General features: G+C 38.9%; 1 protein-coding gene across 1 annotated transcript in view; it reads right to left on the reverse strand.

Annotated features, from left to right (window-relative positions):
- Window positions 1-21,301, reverse strand: part of dnah5l (dynein, axonemal, heavy chain 5 like) — a 261,395-nt gene that overhangs the window by 51,000 nt on the left and 189,094 nt on the right. Inside the window, exons 67-69 of the mRNA XM_059972318.1 lie at window positions 12,238-12,509; window positions 6,531-6,695; window positions 289-556 (exon numbers count right to left, since the gene is read on the reverse strand). Of these exons, the coding sequence (XP_059828301.1) occupies window positions 289-556; window positions 6,531-6,695; window positions 12,238-12,509 (705 nt within the window). The remainder of the gene's footprint in view (window positions 1-288; window positions 557-6,530; window positions 6,696-12,237; window positions 12,510-21,301) is intronic.

Consider the following 21,301-nt stretch of genomic DNA (forward strand, 5'->3'; position numbering starts at 1 on the left):
ATTTCACTAGAATTCCACTCAAAATTCTTTTTATTATTAAGGGGGCTTTTTGCCACATTTCATATATTGTTTTTAAATAAAATCTATAGCTCTAAAATAAAAGGAAAATTGAATGTGCATAAAGAGACAAGAAAGTGTCTTAGAATTGCTCCTTCTTCACCACCACAGTTTCTTTGGAGCTCTGCTGAAATCCGATTTATGCACATAACAATATTTTATGCCTTCATGCCACATTTCCATTGTTATGGAACAACCACAAGAAAGTTCACAAAACAAATTCCTTCTTACCTTGAGGGGGCTCATTAGTAAACTTAATAGATGACTGTAATAAATTGATAGGAAATTTTGGATGGACTTCTGTGGTGATCCAGGTCCTAAATCCATCGTGCATTGTCTCTGTTGTGGTTAGAGTATCTAAAAGTTCATCCATGAAATTCAAGCCCAAATGGCAGTTCTGTAAAAGGAGCCAGCCACCATCCTGCATGCTCTGAGTCAACAAACGCCTTGCATGAACTTCCTGACCCTGGCCCATGGATATGGCTCGACAAGGGACATTCTAAAGGAAAATTTTAAACAGTAAGTCTTTATCTGCAGAAAAATGAAGTTTCTTCACTCAGTGTTCAATTGCTTCCATGCAGTTTGAACTCTATGTTCACTACCAATCATTTAATTTGAACCATCAGAACATTGGAAGTTTAAAAAACTTTAGAGTTATAATGTAAATTGTTCGATTTTAAATTGCAAGTCATTAGGTTAAATTATAGAAACAGAATTTGCGATTAAAATGCAATGGATTTCAAAAATAGCTTTGCATGTTCCCATTTTTGTATATTTACTGTCTTGTATAATTTATGTAAAACATTTTCTGTGTGTCATTTGTAGCTAAATGCCTGTGATGCTGTAGCAATCAGGTTTCTCAATGTACCTGTATCTCACTGTATTTGTGCACTATAAGACTATAGAACAGTCCACTGATTGAAGATATATGACGCAACTTCACAATCTACATAGCTATGACCTTGCATCTTACAGCCTGTATGCACTGCCCTTTCTCTGTAGGTGTTACACTTTATTCTACATTCTGTTGTTTTCTCTTGTACTACCTCAATGTACAGTAGAGATGAAATGATCTGTATCCCTGGTATGCAAAAATAAATCTTTCACTGTACTTCATTACGTGACAATAATAAGACAGTTTATTAATTTACATGACAATAATTTGACTTGACATCAAAATGCAATTCATTACATAATTAGCAAAGGGAAAGAGTAACTTAGCACTTAGATTTAGAAAGAAATGTCAGTTATAATAAACATATGCAGTGGATTCCAGTTAATTGGGCCATCGGTTAATCAAGGCAGCCACTTATTTGGGACAACTCTTAAAGAACAAAAGCTATTAAGAAAACTGCAGGGATTCCTTTACTTTATTTGGGACACCATGCCACTTAATTGTGGCAAAAGACTATTGCTGAACAGTTTTGAACTAATGTCAGTTGCAACAACATCCTTTGAGTGAAGATTTAAATAGCTCCAATTGCATGTGTTTGTGTCATTGTGCCATTCAATCATGGCAGATCCTTTATTTTCCCTCCTCAGCCCCACTCTCTAGCCTTCTCCCTGTAAGCTTTGATGCCATGGCCAATCAAGAATCTTTCAATCTCTACCTTAAATACACCCAACGACCTGGCCTCCACACCTGCTTGATGTAATAAATTCCACAAATTCACCACCATCTGGCTAAAGAAATTTCTCCACTTCTCTGTTTCAAATGGACACCACTCTATCCTGAGGCTGTGCCCTCTTGTTCTAGACTCCCCCACCATGGGAAAGATCCTTTCCACATCTACTCTGTCTAGGCTTTTCAACTTTCGAAAGATTTCAATGAGATCCTCCCTCATCCTTCTAAATTCCAACCAGTAAAGACCCAGGGCCATCATACATTCTCATATGATAACCATTCATTCTCGGAATCATCCTTGTGAACCTCCTCTGACCCCTCTCCAATGCCAGCACCTCTTTCCTTAGATAAGGAGCTCAAAACATTGCATTTGTCTTCCTCACCCTGACTGTTAACCTTTAGGGTGCTCTACACAAGAACTCCCAAAGTCCCTTTGCATCTCAGAATTTTGGATTTTCACACTGTTTAGAAAATAGTCTGCACATTTATTTCTTCTACCAAAGTACATGACCATGCATTTGCAACATTGTATTTCATTTGCCACTCTCTTGACCATTCTCCTAATCTGTCCAAGTCATTCTGTAACTATCCTGATTCCTCAACACAACCTACCCCTCCACCAAACTTTGTTACATCTACGAACTTGGCAACAAAGCCATGTACTCTACATCTACATCACTGATATACATCATAAAAAGAAGCGGTCGTAACACTGACCCCTGTGGAACACGACTAGTCACTGGCAGACTACCAGAAAAGGATCCTTTTATTCTCACTCATTGCCTCTTACCAATCAGCCAAAGCTCTATCCATGCCAGCAACTTTCCTGTAATACCATGGCCTCTTAACTTGCTAAGCAGCCTCATGTGTGGAACCTTGTCAAAGGCCTCCTGAAAGTCCAAATATACAACATCCACTGCATTGCCTTTATTTATCCTACTTGTAATCTCCTCAAAGAATTCCAACAGGTTTGTTAGGCAAGATGTTCCCTTAAGAAGACCATGCTGACTTGGTCCTGTCTTACCCTGTATAATCAAGTACTCCATAGCCTCATTTAACAGCCAGAGGTGAAATTGAAACTATTTCACTTCTTCAATAAGTTAGAAGCTATGAAAAATTTGAAGGATTCGACAATGTTACAATAAAAATGAAGATTTGGAGGGTGCAATCATCGACAGCATTATATAAAGGTAGTCCATTATCTGCACTGATTTTGTTAACTTACAGTCAAAGGAACATGACACAGATGAATTTCTCCAACAATAAGAACTAGGAAACATCTTTCATTAAAAAAAATTCCCTTCCCCCTCTCCTTTTCTTCTATTCCCAACACTGGCCTCTTGTCTCTTCTCACCTGCCCATCACCTCCTCTGGTCCCCTCCTATGGTCCAAGTCATGTCTCCTATCAAATTCTTTCCTCTCCAGCCCCATACCTTTCCTACCCACCTGGCTTCACCTATTATATTCTAACTACTCTCCTTACCCTCCCACCCCTCCCCCACCCCTGGCATCTTCCACCTTTCTCTTCAGACTGGAAGAAGGGTCGCAGACTGAAACGTTGACTGTTTATTAATTACCATAGAGGCTGTCTGACCTGTTGAGTTCCTCCAGCATTTTGTGTGTGTTACTTAGGAACTAATACACAGTTTTATAGTACTGCAGTAGTATTGGTAGTGTTCTAGTTTTATACTGTATTTCAGTTAAATACATAATTTGTTATTCAGTTTGTCTCTTTTTATACATTTTCAATTATTTCCATGAAACCACAGCGGATGGGGACAGCCATTTAATTGGGCCAAGAAGTACTGGTCCCAACATGTCCAAGGTAAGAGGAATCTACTGTATTTGATTTCACTCACTGCAATTTTAAGACCTTATTTTTAACAACTGCCACATGCAGCTGTTCTACTGCTTGTGTTGCATCTTAAATGTAGTTTGAACAGCGTTTGAGTAGGATACAGGTGTGGACTTTAGAACACACAACTACCACAGTTTTACACTGTGTGACTTTCTACTAACAAATTCATTAACAGAGAATCCAGTTGGGCCAAAAGGCTAGTTTCCATGTTGTATGACCCTATGACTATAAGTGGATCAATGTGTTTATACAAATATATGTAAAGTTCTTGCATATTCATTCATAATGGGAATAATATTAGCAGACTTGGTTACTTTGCCAGGAGGTTGGAAATTCAGAAATGTTCTTTTTTCAACTACTTGTTAAATTTTCACTTGCTTCCTATTTCAATTGGCTGTAAAATTCCACTGCAGTTTTACATCCACTGCATTTTGCCATACCTTTCCATCACAATGAAAATATTCTGATTAACTTAACAGAATTTTCATAATTGGTTCCTATTATGTTTGGCAGGATCCATTATCCATTTTCAACACCAAAAGACAAAAGATATAGGAGCAGAATTAGGACTGGATATATAAGTATTTGGATTGATTACGTCAGCTTGGCTTTGTGCATGGTAGATCATATCTAACCAATCTTACAGAGTTTTTTCGAAGAAGTTACCTGGAAAGTTGATGAAGACAGGGCATGGCAAGTCACGTTTTCTACACGGACATTAGTAAAGCATTTAACAAGGTTCCGCATAGGAGACTGGTCGAGAAGTTTCAGTCACTCAGCATTCATATTGCGATAGTAACCTGGATTAAACATTGGCTTTGTGGGAGAAGCCAGAGAGTGGTAGTAGAGGTTTGCATGTCTGACTGGAGACCTGTGACTAGTGGTGCGCTGCAAGGATTGGTTCTGGGCCCATTGTTGTTTGTCATCTATATCAATGATCTGGAAAATAATGTGGTTAACTGGATCAGCAAATTTGCTGATGACACCAGGACTGGGGGTGTAGTAGACAGTGCGGAAGTCTTTAATGGCTTGCAGAAGGATCTGTATCAGCTGGAAAAATGGGCTGGAAAATGGCAGATGGAATTTAATGGAGACAAGTGAGAGGTTTTGCACTTTGTTAGGACCAACCAGGGTAAGTCTTAAACAGTGAACTATAGAGCTCTGAGGAGAGTGGTAGAACAAGGGATCTGGGAATAAAGGTACATAATTCATTGAAAGTGGTGTCACAAGTAGATAAGGTAATAAAGAAAGCTTTTGGCACATTGGTCTTCATAAATCGAAGTACTGAGTATAGGAGATGAGATGTTATGTTGAAGTTGTATAAGAACTTGGTGAGGTCTAATTTGGAGTATTGTGGGTAGTTTTGGTCACCTGTCTACAGGAAAGGTGTAAACAAGGTTGAAAGAGTACAGAGAAAATTTACAAAGACGTTGCCGGGTCTGGTGCACTTGAGTTATAAGGAAAGATCTAATAGGTTGGGGGGCTATTCCATGGAACATAGAAGATTGAGAGGAGATTTGATAGAGGTATACAAAATTGAGGGGTATAGATAGGGTAAATGAAAGCAGGCTTTTCCCACCGAGGTTGGGTGGGACTACAACCAAAGATCATGGGTTAAGGATGAAAAGAGAAAAGTTTAAGGGCAACATGAGGGGAAACTTCTTCAGTCAGAGGGCTGGGAGAGTGTGGAATGAGCTGCAAGTGCAAGTGGTCCATGCAAACTCAATTTCAATGTTTAAGAGAAGTTTAGATAGGTAGATGAATAGTAGGAAAATGAAGGACTGTATTTCCAGTGCAGGTCATCGGGAGTAGGCAGTTTAAATAGTTTTCAGCATTGACTAGATAGGCTGAAGGGCCTTTACTGTGATGTACTTCTCTATAACTCCATTTGGCCCATTAAGAGTGCTATGCCATTTCATCATGGTCAATCCATTTCCCTCTCAGCTCCATTCTCCTCCCAATCTCCTACACGTATATGTAGTGCTGATCCCCAACACTCCTGATGGTCACCCTGCTGTCAATTCTCACAAAGTCTCCAGCATTTGCAACTCTGTCCACAAACATTTTATCATATCTATTCTTCCTCACATATAACAGGGGTTTGTGGAAAATGTGAAACTGCTGATGCTGGAAAGACCAAACCAAATGGAGAATCCAGGAATATTCAGTAGATCGGGCAACATCTCTGAGAAAGAAGGTTAATATTTCAGCTGATGACTTCATAAAACCACTAAACAGTTCTAATATGAACAGAAAAGTCTGGTTATTTGATTATTTTAAATTTTGTGCTGAAGTATAAGGGCTGCAAAATACGTAATTGGAAAATGAGATTCCTTTTCCTCAGCCTTCTGTTAGGTTTTGTTGGAAAAATAGCTAATTGCAATAAAATGTCATCTACCTGAAATACTACCTCTGATTCTCTCTCCACAAATACATTCATAGAGTCACAGAGTACAGAAAAAACACTTCAGTCCACTGAGACTGTCTCAACCATCAAGCACCCATCAATACTAAACCCTTTTACTTTATTGACATTCCCACATTGTCCCTAAAGATTCTACCACTTACCTACACTATAGAAGAGATGTACTGTGGCCAATTACAAACCAGTATGCTTTTGGCTATAGAAAGAATCCAGGTGCCCATGGAAAATCTTTATGGTCACAGTGAGAGTGTACAAAATCCATACGAGCAACGTCAATGGTCAGGATTGAAACCCAGGTTGTTGGAGCAGTAAATGGAATAACTGTACTAGCTATGGCATCATGCTGCCTTGATTTTATTTCAGATTCCTGTCACCTAGGGTATGGTGCTGATCCGGTTGAAATCTTTGTTTTCTTCTCCTTAATTCTAAAAGTTCTTGTTTTTAGATGTGGTTGTTCATATAGCAAAGTCACATTTGTGTGTCACTATAAAATTAAGAAAATTAGCACAGATGACATTGTCACCAATAAAAAAGCCTCACTCAGACCCTTCCACTTTTTTTTGTACCTTGGTCTTGGCCAAACGCTCAATATTTTCAGTAGGATCAGAACCCATGGAAAGGAAGCAAACCAAAGGTGTTCGATTATCACCTTCTGCCCACATTGCTTCCATATCTAGAATAACCCCTTCTGCATATTTTGGTCCAAGGGACTCAGCAATATAATAACGTGCCTAGAAAAAGAAAGATTACTGTGAAATATGGATGCCATCAAATGTACCAGAAGATGTTACAAGCTTTTTGGCTGTTGAAGAAAATTCTCTACAAAAACTATACATTAGCAAATTTTGGGAATATAATTTGAACAAAAAATATATGTAAACTGATTGATGAAAATCATAACCAGCAATATAAAAATGATTTATTGCACTTAAATAAATATAGACTGACTAAACAATGCAAAATTAATCACATTTTTATGTTCTTCGTGAAATCATTTCAATGTTCAATAAAATAATATGTTCTGCTTATGCCTCATGCACTGTAGGGAACAATTACCAAATGCACTCAACTGATCTTACTTTAAAAAAAACATTTAGTACAAGGTCATAATTTGAAACCTTAAAATATTTTTGTATTTTTTCTTATTGTAAGTTGTATTGCAAAGTATAAGATATAATGCCTTGCATTGGTGAAATATCTATTCAGAGTTTCTTCAGCAATAATAACTTACAAATATAAACAAGTTCATTTGGTTTCACATTCAGTCTAACCAGTAGTTTTTGTATCCATAGCAACTCTTTCACTTTGAATACCCTTTGCTATTTTAGAGCTGTGTATGAATTTTAATACCTCATGAATGCAGCACTGACCTTTGAAACCCCTAAGCAACACACTATGGATAATACCTAAATAAAAAATGAATAACACCACCTCACTAATATCATGGCCTGATGCCTTTATGAGCATATGCTCTATCAAGGCATTCTGGTCATGAATGAACATAGACTAATGATGACAAATATACTTTAGTAATAGCTTGCACAGCATGAGATTGTTTACAAAGCAAGACACTGCTGAAAATCATTAAATACCTGTGCTTGTTTTTCCTTCTGGTAAACCTCTGACAACATTATAGTGTTATATTCAAAGTTATTTTGAATTCAAAGAATAGATAATAGTTGAAAACAGTAGCCATGTCAATGTTTCTAAGTTAAATTGGAAATGAAACACTGATGTTGGGTCTACTAATCTTTTTTAATCCAAGTTGTTAGCTTTTAGAGGATCTATGGGATCTGTAAAGATGACAGAAACAGCGAGGTTGTTACCCAGTCAAATGAAAGAATCCTCACTGAAACATGCATATAAATCAGACCTCCAAAATCAATTTAAATTTGACTGGATGTAACTCATAACTTAAATATTCAGGGTCAAAAAGGTTGCTTGTTAAGCAATGTAGGTGACAACAAAGCTTCACTCCAAGATGAGCCCAATGCCTTTTATGCTCGCTTTGACCATTAAAACATGGAGGCACCTTCACAAATTCCCACAGCCTCTGATGACCCTATGATTTCAGTCCCTGAGGCCAATGTTAGATCATCCTTCAGTGGGGTGAACCCATGGAAAACATGTGGCCCAGACAGGGTATGTGGTCAACTAACTAATCAACTCACTGATCTCTAGCCTCCTGCCTTGACAGTCTGAGGTAACCACCTGCTTCATGGCAGCTTCAATTATACTAGGCCTAATAAATTGTGTGGTAACCGGGCTCAATGACTATTATCCAGTAGCACTTACATCCACTGTAATGAAGTGCTTTGAGAGGTTGGGGATGAAACATACGAACTCCTGACTGAAAAGCAGCTTGGATCCTTTCCAATTTGCCTACCGTCACAACAGGTCAATAGCGGATGCTACTGCATTGGCTCTTAACTCAATCCTGGAATATCTAGACAATGATGCATACATCAGGATGCTCTTCATTTACTACAGCTCAACATTCAATACTACTATCACCTCAAAACTTATCAATAAGCTTCAAGTCCTGGGTCTCAACACCTCCTTGTGCAACTGGATCTTCAATTTTTTTCATTTTCAGACCCCGGTCAATTCAGATTGGCAATATCATCTCCTCCACAATCTCCCTCAGCGGAGGTGTACCACAAGGCTGTGTGCTTCAGCCCCTGCTATACTTGCTTCAGTAGATCACAGCTCCAAGGCCATATTTAAGCTTACCGATGACACCACTGCCATTGGCAGAATCAAGGGTGGTGATGAATCAGCATATAGGAGGAAGATTGAAAATCTAGCTGAGTGGTGTCAGGACAACAACCTCTCACTCAATGTCAGCAACACGAAAAAGCTGATTTGTTAATTCTGGTGGAGGAAATCAGAGAACTATGAGCTAGTTCTCATCGGGGATCAGAGGTGGAGAGAGTCAGGAACTTTAAATTTCTCAGTGCAATTATTTTAGAGGATCTGTACAGGGTCAGCATGTAAATGCAGTTACAAAGGAAGCACGACAATGCCTCTACTTTCTTAGGAGTTTGTGAAGATTTGGCATGTCATCATTTGGGCATGGGCAAACTTCTATAGGTGCATGGTAGAGAGTATATTGACTGGTTGGATTACAGCCTGGTATGGCAACACCAATGCCCTTGTATGGAAAAGCTTATAAAAAGTAGTGAATACAACCCAGTCCATCAAATGTAAAGCACTTCCCCACCACTGAACACATCTACATGGAGCGCTGTCTTAGGAATGCTGCATCCATAAGCAAGGACCCGACCACCTAGGCTATGCTCGCTTCTCACTGCTGCCATCAGAAAAAAAGGTATATAAGCCCCAGGATCTGCACCATGTCAGGAACAGTTATTACCTGTGAGACATCAGGTTCTTGAACCAGAAAGGATAGATAACTTCACTCGCCCCATCACTGAACTATTCACACCGAACTCGACTCACTTTCATGGGTTCTTTATCTAATGTTCTCAATACTTAATGCTAATTTATTTATTACTATGATTGCTACTTTTTTCTATCATTTTGAACTTTGAAGAATTCACTATTTAATTTATTCATTTTTGAAACATTGCCACCGTTGAAAAGGTTAGTATTTGAGGAGCTGAAAAGGTGGTGATGAGGCGTTTTCTTGAACTATACTGCATTTATAGTCTTCTTTAAAATATGGTTCCACAATGCTGTGGGCAGATTTATCCACAATTTAGTCTGAATTATAATAAAGGAACAAAGATATAATCTAGTTCATTATGTAGTGAAACTTTGAGAGAAAATTGAAGTACCTGTTGCTCTTGTCATCTTAATGGTAATGGGTTTGTGAAGTGTAGTCAAAACAGTCTGGACAAGTAACTCCAGTGAATTTAAGGCCTAGTTTGTGTCAGGTTTGTGGGTGGTGTGATGGTAGAGGGAATTAATGTGAAGTCATTTGTTGCAGATATTACTAAACTGGAGAATATAACATCCTGTTCCTGGATTGTGCTTATCAGATGATGAAAAGTCCTTGCAATGTCAAGTGGTGAGTTACTCACTGCAGGGTACTCAGCCTCTGACCTGCTCTTGAAGTCACTTTTTTTATGTCTGGTCAAATTCGGTTTCTGGACAAAGCTGACACCCCTTCAGTGACGGTAATGGAACTCAATATCTCCAAGAGATTCCCTTTGACCCTTCATCACAAATTGCTAATTATCAGCCCGTGCTTGAATGCTGTCTCAGACTAGCTACATGTATTATGGACTATTTTACTTGTTGAGGAGTTACAAATGAAAGACTCTGGAACAGCAAACTAACTTGGATCGCAACTTGCAAATTTCTATCTTAACTATGCGTGGTCATGCTCAAGGAATATCTTTTGGCTCCACTACAAAAGAACAGAGAGTGCTGTAACATCACCACTACTCACACTGGTAAAAATTAAAACAGGAAAGCCAATTTATACTCAAAGGACAAAGGGAAATACAAAATGAAGAAAACATGGAAATGGTGAATGAATAAATAATGAAATTCAATAGAAACAAATGGAAAATTCCACAGAGGATGAAAAGATGGGAAAAAATTTAGTCCATGAATTGTGTTGAACATCTAAGGATGAAAATGAAAAAAAAAAACATAAAATTTGATGCCACTGAAGAGTACTGGACAACAAATTATACAAATTTCTGAAATGTACAGACAAAAACTTATAGAAGACTCAACCTATTATCTGCCAGCTTGTACTCCTCCCCCTCCTCCACCTTCTATTCGGACTTAGGGACAAAAGAGCTGATTGTGGATTTCCGGAAAGGTAAGGCAAAGGAACACATACCAATCTTCATAGAGGGATCAGAAGTGGAGAGAGTGAGCAGTTTCAAGTTCCTGGCTGTCAGGATCTCTGAAGATCTAACCTGGTCCCAACATATTGATGCGGTTATAAAGAAGGCAAGACAGTGACCTTTTTTATAGTTAAAAGTTTAAAGAAATTTGGTATGTCAACAAATGCACTCAAAATCTTCTATAGATGTAGTGTGAAGAGCACTCTGACAGGCTGCATCACTGTCTGGTAGGGGGGGTGGGGGAAGCTACTGCACAGGTCCGAAAGAAGCTGCAGAGGGTCGTAAATTTAGTCAGCTCCATCTTGGGTACTGGCCTACAAAGTACCCAGGACATCTTCAAGGAGTGGTGTCTCAGAAAGACAGCGTCCATTATTAAGGACATCCAGCACCCAAGGCATACCCTTTTCTCACTGTTACCATCAGGTAGGAGGTACAGAAGCCTGAAGGCACACACTCAGCAATTCAGGAACAGCTTCTTCCCCTCTGCCATCCATTTCCTAAATGGACATTGAACCCTTGGACACTAACTCACTTTTTAAAAATATATAGTATTTCTGATTTTTGTATGATTTTAATCTATTCAATATACATATACTGTATAAAGTATACTGAATAAGATTTATTTATTTATTCTATATTATGTATTGCATTGAACTGCTGCTACTAAGTTAACAAATTTCACGTCACATGCCAGTGATAATAAACCTGATTCTGACTCTGCACCCTACCTTCCACTCCTAATGAAGGGTCTTGGCCAAAGCATCATCTTTTTATTTCCCTTCATAAATACTGCCTGACTTGCTGAGTTCCTATAGTATTTTGTGTGTGCTACTCAAAATCTCTGAGAAAGCTGTAATCAAACTGCATGATGTTTGGACAGATAACATTTCAAGTATCAGTGAAGCACAGAATCATTAAAGCACCAAAGGTTGTATTGAGAAATGTCAAATAGTTTTTAGTCTTGAAATTATCTTAGCCTTGTAATTTTTAAGATTTTTACAAACTTGCATGGTGACAACAAAACATGAAAATTTACTTTGAATGTGATTACATGGCAAGTAAGCAGAATTTCAAACTACGAAAACAAACCGAGGATTGAAATTAGTTTGTATGCGAAAAGCCATTAATACATTAATCACTTTGAAAAAAAAGTAACAAAATACAAAAATCGTTTAGCTACCATATTGATACCACAAAAAGGATGGTTGTTCTGTTTTTTTCCTGGATAATCAGAGTAGAATTATTCTGTTTAACTATTTTGTATCTTCAAATATTATGGTTGTGCACAGATGTTCTTCAGAAAACTTAGAACTTTAATAGAGCAACCTAAGACTATTGCAGTGTTACTCATGTAATAGTGTTGACCAATTTAATATGCATGCAGCATATACACTGCTCAACATAGAAATCAATAAGTATACAGACTATAAAGATTGAAGAAATTTACCTGAGCAATAGTACGATCTGGGCACCAGCTCCGAATAAGCAATAATTTGCGGAACGTGTCCAAAGTCGTGTCGTATCCATCAGGGAGAGGTGATTCCTCAGGAGCTTCTTCATCAAACCAAGCCTTCCAAGCTTTATCATTTTTGGTCACTTGTGCAAGTAGTTGGGTGAATGGGTACGATTGAGAGAGCTGTACCAGATTTAGCCAGGTTATGTCAATGATCCATTTCTTTGGTTTGGTCTCTACAGAATTGAGGTCTAATGATGCCCCACCTGGCCAAGTAAAATAATGTTTATTGGATTATTACTATTAAACTCAGAAACATAGGAAGTGTAAAACTTCATTACTAATCTTCAAATTTAATACAACATGGAGAATTATTAAGAATGTATCATTTAGCACTCTATGCTTTCCCAATACAGTACTCTTTACCATCAGTTAAAATTAATTGCTAATTCTAAATCTTATTTATTGATATTGATTAATGAACGTAGGAAAAATGGGTACACAACAGTTAGTCATAGTTCAACCATAAACTCAATAAACAAAGGATAGGATTAACAGACAATCTGCTGGAGGAACACAGTGGGTTGGGCAACATCATTTATGTGAAAGGAATTGTCAATGTTTCAGGTCTTGATTCAGGGTTTTGCATTTCTCCGATGACATTTTGCTCCAGATTCCAGCATTTGTTATCTTTTGTGGTTCCAAGGGACAGGGTCAATTGGCTAAGAAGCCTACACCTTTACCTATTTTTTTAGATCTGAGAAGGTTGTGTGAGAGGTCTTCAGCTGAAGAGAAAAGGTCAGTGTATTCCCTTTACTGCTCTCTTTCAGTCTTTAACTTATTAAGCTGACTCTAACATTGCATTCACATTGCTTCCAACATTGCATTTATCATGAGTAGCACCTTATCATCTTTCATCACTTGTGTGACTAATTAAGTAAACAGGTGTTCTGAGAAAGCTGCACCAGAGTTGACCAGGTCATATCAATGGTCCATTTGTTTGAAGGGAGTTCTACAAGACTAAGGTCTAAGAAAGCCCCAGGAGGGAAATTAAAATGAGTGAAGTTTGAAGATATATGTTGCTATGCACAAATCACCAAAGTCAATAGGAGGTTATGAGGGCAAATATTAACCCTTATTGCAAAACAGTTTAGAAATGAGGACTATTGTTAACAGTATACAAGATGCTGTTGAGGCCGCTCTGGGAAAAAAAAGCATTAGGAAAGTTAGAGACCTTGATAGTGTCTCACCTGGCACTCTAAGGCACTGTGTGGATCAGCTAGCACTTATCTTCACTGAGATATTTAACACCTCCCTGAAATTAGGCAGGGTACAGGACAGGACAGTTTTGAAGATGCTACAGTTGATTATAAGCCAGTCACTCTGACTTCAGTAGTTATGAAAATTTTTGAATGTCTGAAGTTGGCCTATCTTAAGCCCATTATTAGTCCTCTATTGACCCACTACCGTTTGCTTATAGAACAAATTGCTCAGTTAACGATGCAGCTAACTTGTGCCTTCATTACGTTCTTCAACATTTGGACTTCCAACACCAATGTATGGATCTTGTTTTTAGTTCCGCTTTTAACACTAATGTTCTAGAGTTGCTCCAGAGCCAGCTAACCCAGCTAGCTGTGCCCAACTTCCTGATTACAAACTTCCTGACAGGGAGGAAGACTTGTCAGATGTAACGTCTATAAGCACAGGCTCTCAACAGGGCTATGTTCTTTTACCCCTCCTGTTCTCACTTTATACAAATGCCTGTACCTCCTTAGACAATCCCACTAAAATCCTAAAGTTCATAGATGACATGACCGCAGTTGGTTGCATCTCTAATAACGCTGTGACCTGCTAGCAAAGAGAGGTAGACCCTCTTGCAGTATGACGTGCTCATATCAACTTAAAACTCATTACTAGCAAGACAGTGGAAATGAGGATTGACTTCTGCCAACAATTTCCTACCTGCTCCCCCTTTGAAATTAATGGGTCAGGCTGTGTCAAGTTATTCAACGTCCTGGAGACAACCATTATTAATACATTGAAGTGGGAAAAGCACACCACCAGGAAAGCCCAACAGAGATTGTCTTCCGACACCAGATTAGGAAACTTAACATCTCAGGGTGTATCCAGATGAATTTTTACTCAGCCATCATTGAGAGTATTGTGACCTGCTCTATTACAATTTGGTTTCCCACCGCCTCCTCCCTCTCCAAGTCCACATTGCAGCGAGTAGTCCACTCAGCAGAGAAGATCAGTGGCTGCCAGCTACTGACACTAAAAGAACTCTTCATCACCAGAGCGAAGTAAAAAGCTGAAAAAATTACTGCTGACTCAACCCATTCTAACAAATTGCAATCAGGGAGATGCTACATGTCTAACATCACCAGGTTTACACGTTATCTCCAAAGCTTCTTCCCTGTAGCTATCCAGCTTCTCAATAAATCTCACTCAGGTGTTATACCTCAACTGTCCCTGCACAAGGTTCATTAAGACCATAAGATATAGGAGCAGAAGTGGGCTATTTGGCCCATCGAGTCTGCTCTGCCATTCAATCATGGGCTGATCCAATTCTTCCAGTCATCCCCACTCCCCTGCCTTCTCCCCATACCCTTTAATCCCCTGTCTAATCAAAAACCTATCTATCTCTGCCTTAAATACACCCAATGATTTGGCCTCCACAGCCATACGTGGCACCAAATTCCATAGATTTATCACCCTCTGACTAAAGTAATTTCTCCGCATCTCTGTTCTAAATGGGCGTCCTTCAATCTTGAAGTCGTGCCCTCTTGTCCTAGAATGGACTTCCCTGCTCTCCATAGAACCATAGAACACTACAGCACAGTTCAGGCCCTTCAGCCCTCCATGTTGTGCCAACCCATATAATCCTTAAAAAAAAGTACTAAACCCACACTACCCCATAACCCTCCATTTTTCTTTCATCCATGTGCCTGTCCAAGAGGTTCTTAAATACCCCTAATATTTTAGCCTCCACCACCATCCCTGGCAAGTCATTCCAGGCACTCACAACCCTTTGTGTAAAAAACTTACCCCTGATGTCTCCCCTAAACTTCCCTCCCTTAATTTTGTACATATGCCCTCTGGTGTTTGCTATTGGTGCCATGGGATAGGTACTGACTATCCACCCTATCTATGCTTCTCATAACCTTGTAGACCTCTATCAAGTCCCCTTTCATTCTTCTATGCTCCAAAGAGAAAAGTCCCAGCTCTGCTAACCTTGCTTCATATGACTTGTTCTCCAAACCAGGCAACATCCTCGTAAATCTCCTCTGCACCCTCTCCATAGCTTCCACATCCTTCTTATAATGAAGTGAGCAGAACTGAACACAGTACTCTAAGTGCGGTTTCACCAGAGATTTGTAGAGTTGCAACATGACCTCTCTACTCTTGAACTCAATCCCCCTGCTAATGAAGCCTAGCATCCCATAGGCCTCCTTAACTACCCTATCAACCTGTGCAGCGACCTTGAGGGATGTATGGATTTGAACCCCAAGGTCCCTTTGTTCATCCACACTCTTAAGTAACTGACCAGTAATCCTGTACTCAGTCTTCTGGTTTGTCCTTCCAAAATGCATCACCTCACACTTGTCTGGATTGAACTCCATCTGCCATTTTTCTGCCCAACTCTGCAACCTGTCTATATCCTTGTAACCTTCGACAACCTACAGCTCCATCCACAACTCCTCCAATCTTCATGTCATCCTCAAACTTACTCACCCATCCTTCCGCCTCTACATCCAGGTCATTTATAAAAATCACAAATAGCAGGGGTCCCAGGACAGATCCCTGTGGCACTCCACTAGTCACCGACCTCCAGGCAGAATACTTTCCTTCCACAACTACCCTCTGCTTTCTTCCTTTAAGCCAATTTTTTATCCAAACAGCCAAGGTTCCACTTATCCCATGCCTCATGACTTTCTGGATGGGTCTCTCATGAGGGACCTTCTCCTTGTACTGTTGATAATTATTTAGTCTGTTTGTATGTTCATATGTATTTGTTTGATAATTGACATTTGTGCATATAACCATTCTGCTAATTGTTGATTGCTCATGGCAGTCTGCACTACTGCATTGTAAATTGTTGGTTGCCATTGTGTTGTCCATAACATATTGTTCTGTGTTTTATACTTAGTGCCGAACTACAGTCAATTCTATTATGTTTCACTCACTGGCAATAAAGTTCTGACCAGCTGTACTGAATTGCAAGACAGGCTAGAAGGGCTGTGTATCCTACTTGTGTTTTTATTCTTTTGCTCCTGCACTTTTACTGCAGCTGACATCACTGGCAACATTCATCTAACATTTCTTTAGTATGTTAGTGGGCTTCTTCCCATTATGGTAAAGGAGATCATTGGCCTTGTTCTCCTATGCATCATATCCAGGAAGCTATTATTAAAATAAGCTCAAGCCTTTGAACGGCAGTTTATTCTGTTGTATTCCCTAATGTCTAAATTCTGTTGATCTATATTAAAACACTGGAATTAAAATTGCCATATGCTGATTATTTTAATCAACAACAAAAACAGGATGCTAGAAGAACAGAGCAGATTAAGCAGCGTCTATGGGAGCAAATGATTGAAGTTAATGCTACAGGTCCAGACTTTGCATCAGGACTGAGAGGCACCAGGAAAGATAGCCAGGAATCAACAGTAGGTAAGAGGAAAGGATAAAGGCAGGTAGGGAATAGATGGAAACAGATTGGACTGGGTGATGGGCAGATGGGAATAAGAGGGGGAAAGTGTGGTGACCCAGAGGCTAGTAAGGTAATAGGTAGAGCCGGATGAGGAGTGGATGATGGATAAATGGGACCAGGTGCAGGAAGAGGAAGGTGGACTGGTGTAAGTATGAGTGAGAGGAGAACATACGGAGTGTAGGTTACTTACACAGGAAAACTGGAAATTAGAATTGGAAAATTCAATATGTGTATGCCTTACCATCATAATCTGAGTGGAATGTGAGAAGACAGAGTGTCCAATATGGGACTGCAGAGAAGAATCAAAATCATATGTATGCAGACAGAGCACAGGACCTCTGCCAAACAATTGCCTAATCTATGCATGGTGTCACCAAAGTGGAGGATGCCAAATCACAAACACTGAATGAGGAGAAAATGATCAGAACATGGAGTAGAAAATGAAATTATTATTTTCCATGCCAGCCCCTGATCTTTTCCATATCCTTTTTAGCGATTTGGAAAGAAGCATGGACATGGAAATGCAGAGACTAGGTTAAAAAGCCATTGCCAAGTACTTGTTGCTTCCACACATATACACCCACCACACAAGGATGATATTGCTGTTAAGTTGCTTAACGAGGACTACAATTGTTTCCTACATTTAACAACAAAGATCAAAGGTTCCTTTAAGCTTTTTAAGAGACAAGAAATATTGTACTTCACTGCTTGCACACAGTAAAGGAGGTGGCATTCCCAATTTCATTTCCAATTTTATTTTGTCTGATTAATGTAAAATATAAACACAAGAGATCCTGCAGATGCTCAAAACCCAGAGCAACACATTCAAGATGCTGGCGTAACTCAGCAGCTAAGGTAGCACCTATGGAAATGAATAAACAGTCAACATTTTGGGATTCAGCCAGAAAAGTCGACTGTTCGTTAATTTCCATAGATGTTACCTGAGCTGCTGAGTTACACCAGTATTTTCAGTATGTTGCTCTAGAACGTAAAATGATTATTTGTACCTAATTTTAACTAAGACAGTAGTAGAGTTTGCAGAATATACAAAGTCAGTACAATAACCTGAAAAATATTACATATAATAGAACAATATAATCTTAAATCACAAAAATGGCTTCCTTAAGCTAGGCATAAAATTTCCTGAACACGTTAATGAAAAATTGTGATTGGAATTCAAAATACTGCAGCCCTTACGTGAGTCATTTTATAGTGATGACAAGGTGTGGGCTCTGTAACTTTGTGACACCACAAAGTATAAACAGCCCATTACACATCAGTCATAAAATATTATAGCCAATAACCATAAGTGCAACAGAAATAAAATGGTTCATCAGCTGCCACTAAATTACTCCATGTAGGCCATTAACACATTCTATGTCTTTGGATATGACTTGCTTGTTAATGAGTGATTAATGGGAAGCAGCATAGGACATAAAGTTCAAGGCTATCTGGGTTTATTGAAAATTTACTGCAACAAAAAAAAGCTTGTAAGTATTTTGCAAAATGTTCTCGAGAGATATTAAGGCCCTGGTTAAGAAGAAAAAGCAGGTATCGGGTGGAAGGAGCAAATGAAGTTCTTCAGTAGTATGAGATATGCAAGGGAACAGTTAAGAAGGAAATCAGTAGGGCTAAAAGAAGACATCAGGTTGCTCTAGCAGACAAGGTGAAGGAGAATCCCAGGGGATTCTACAGATATATTGAGAGCAAAGGGATAAAAAGGGACAAAATTGATCCTCTGGAAGATCAGAATGGTCATTTATGCATAGAGCTGAAAGAGATGGGGGAGATCTTAAACTGATTTTTTGCATCTGTATTTACTTGAGAGACAGGCGTAGAGTCTATATTAGTGAGGCAAAGCCCCAGTGAGGTAATGGACCATACACAGATTACAGAGGAGGAGGTTTGCTGTCTTGAGGGAAATCAGGATGGATAAATCTCCAGGGCCTGACAAGGTGCTCCCTAGGACTCTCTGGAAGGCAAGTACAGAAATTCCAAGGACCCTAGCTGAGATATTTAAAACATCCTTAGCCAGGAAGAGGTGCCAGAAGATTGGAGGATAGCTGATTTTGTTCTGTTGTTTAATGAAGGCTCTAAGAATAAGCAGGAAATTATAGGCCAGTAAGCCTGACAGCAGTAGTGGGGAAGTTATTGGAAGGTATTCCAAGGGACCAGGTATAGAAGGAACTAATTAGGGATAGTCAACATGCTTTGTGCATGGGAAGCCATGTTTAACCAATCTCATAAGGTTTTTTGAGGAAGTTACCAAGAAAGCAGATGAAGGCAAGGCAGTGGATGTTGACTTTAGCAAGGCACTTGACAAAGTCCTGTTTGGGAGGTTGGTCAAGAAGGTTCAGGTGCTTGGCATTCAAGATGAGGTAGTAAATTGGATAAGACATTGGCTTTGTGGGAGAGGCTAAACAGTGGTAATAGATGTTTGCCTGTGACTAGTGGTGCACTGTAGGGAACAGTGCTGGGTTAGTTATTGCTTGTCATCTATATGAACGAGCTGGAAATCAGCAAATTTTCAGGTGACACCAAGTTTGGAGGTGTAGTGTACAGTGAGGATGAATATCAAAGCTTGCAGTGGGATTGGACTATCTGGAAAAATGGGGTGAAAAACAGCAGACGGAAATTACTACAGACAAGTGTGAGATGTTGCACTTAGGAAGACAAATCACGGTAGGATTTACACGGTGAGTGACAGGGCACTGTGGAGTGCGGTAGAACATAGGGATCTGGGAATGTAGATCCATAAATCCTTGAAAGTGGTGTCACAGTTAGAGAGCATCATAAAGAAAGCATTTGGCACATTGACCTTCATAAATCTAATTATTGAGTACAAATATTACGTCAAAGTTGTACATATAAGACATGTAAGAGTAGGTGAGGCCTAATTTGGAGTATTGTGTTTAGTCTTAGTCACCTACCTACAGGAAGGATGTCAATAATATTGCAAGACTACACAGAAAATTTACAAGTATGTTGCCAGGACCTGAGGACCTGAGTTATTGGAAAAAGTTGAATAGATTAGGACTTTATTCCCTTGAGCATAGAAGAATGAGGGGATATTTGATAGAAGTGTACAAAATGATGAGTGGTATAGATAGGATAAATGCAAGCAGGCTTTTTCCACTGAATTATATAAGACTACATGGGTACATTGGAGTCATGGATTAAGGGAGGCAGGTGAAGAGTTTAAGGGGAACATGATGGGAAACTTCTTCACTCTGAGGGTTGTGTACATGTGGAATGAGCTGCCAGCACAAATGGTGAACGTGAGCTTGATTTCAATGTTTTAGAGAAGTTTGGATAGGTACATAGTTAGTAGGTGTATGGAGGGCTATGGTCCCAGTGCAGATCAATGGGAATAGGCAGCTTAAATGGCTCAGCAGAGACAAGATGGGCTGCAGGACCTGTTTCTGTGCTGTACTCTATGACTCTATAACAGATAGGGAAAGGCAATAAATTCCAACTGACACACAAATGCAAAGGACAAATCCTTGAATTATATTCATCGTGTACACATTCATCATTTCATGTTTATGATCCTGATAAGCATTTAATTATCAAGAATAGATCCAAAAATAGTTAGGCCAGCTCATTACAATATTACCATCTCTTTCATGCTATCATCAGTCAAGATGAAATTATAATACATTATGCAACTTAAAACTCATAGTTAAGCAAATGTGTGCATGACTCTTCACTCCACATTTGTATAATGTTCTACATATCTTCAGGGCCAATGTGTAAAGTTAACACATTAATTTAACAGCTCATTTAATTCTTTTAGAGGTGATATTTAAAACTGACAATTTTCTTTAATTTGAAAAGTGAATAAAGTTAATCCTTTAATTAAAATGCTTCCTTCACGATCCTTGCAGGATGAATGAACACTATTACACTGGATCTCAAAAAGATATAGAATTGCCTACTAAGTACTTTCAGCAACATTTCAAAAACCCATCAGCAAGCCACTAATTCAATAACACAGCACTTCCCCATGCATTTGACCATAATGTTTGTAATGATAACATATTGTTGTTCTCTTATTTATTAATGAGATCTGGACTACATGATTATAATACATTAGGCTTAATGTCAAATACGTTTAATATATTTATTCTGACAGCTACCACGCTTTTTTGTGCTGTACAAAACAAAGCATGTTGACTTCCTAATCAAGAGTAAATATCATAATAGCATAATAATTCAAATCATTTTTAAGTATCAGCAACTGAAATAAAGGTTTTAGAAACCTTTTTTTTTTCCTGGTGCAATTCTCCCTGGTTATCCATTTTGATGTTTTACACACAGATGATTCCAGTGTTTAACTTAGGATAC

The sequence above is a fragment of the Hypanus sabinus genome, chromosome 6 (genome assembly GCF_030144855.1).
Source record: "Hypanus sabinus isolate sHypSab1 chromosome 6, sHypSab1.hap1, whole genome shotgun sequence".
Classification (NCBI taxonomy): domain Eukaryota; kingdom Metazoa; phylum Chordata; class Chondrichthyes; order Myliobatiformes; family Dasyatidae; genus Hypanus; species Hypanus sabinus.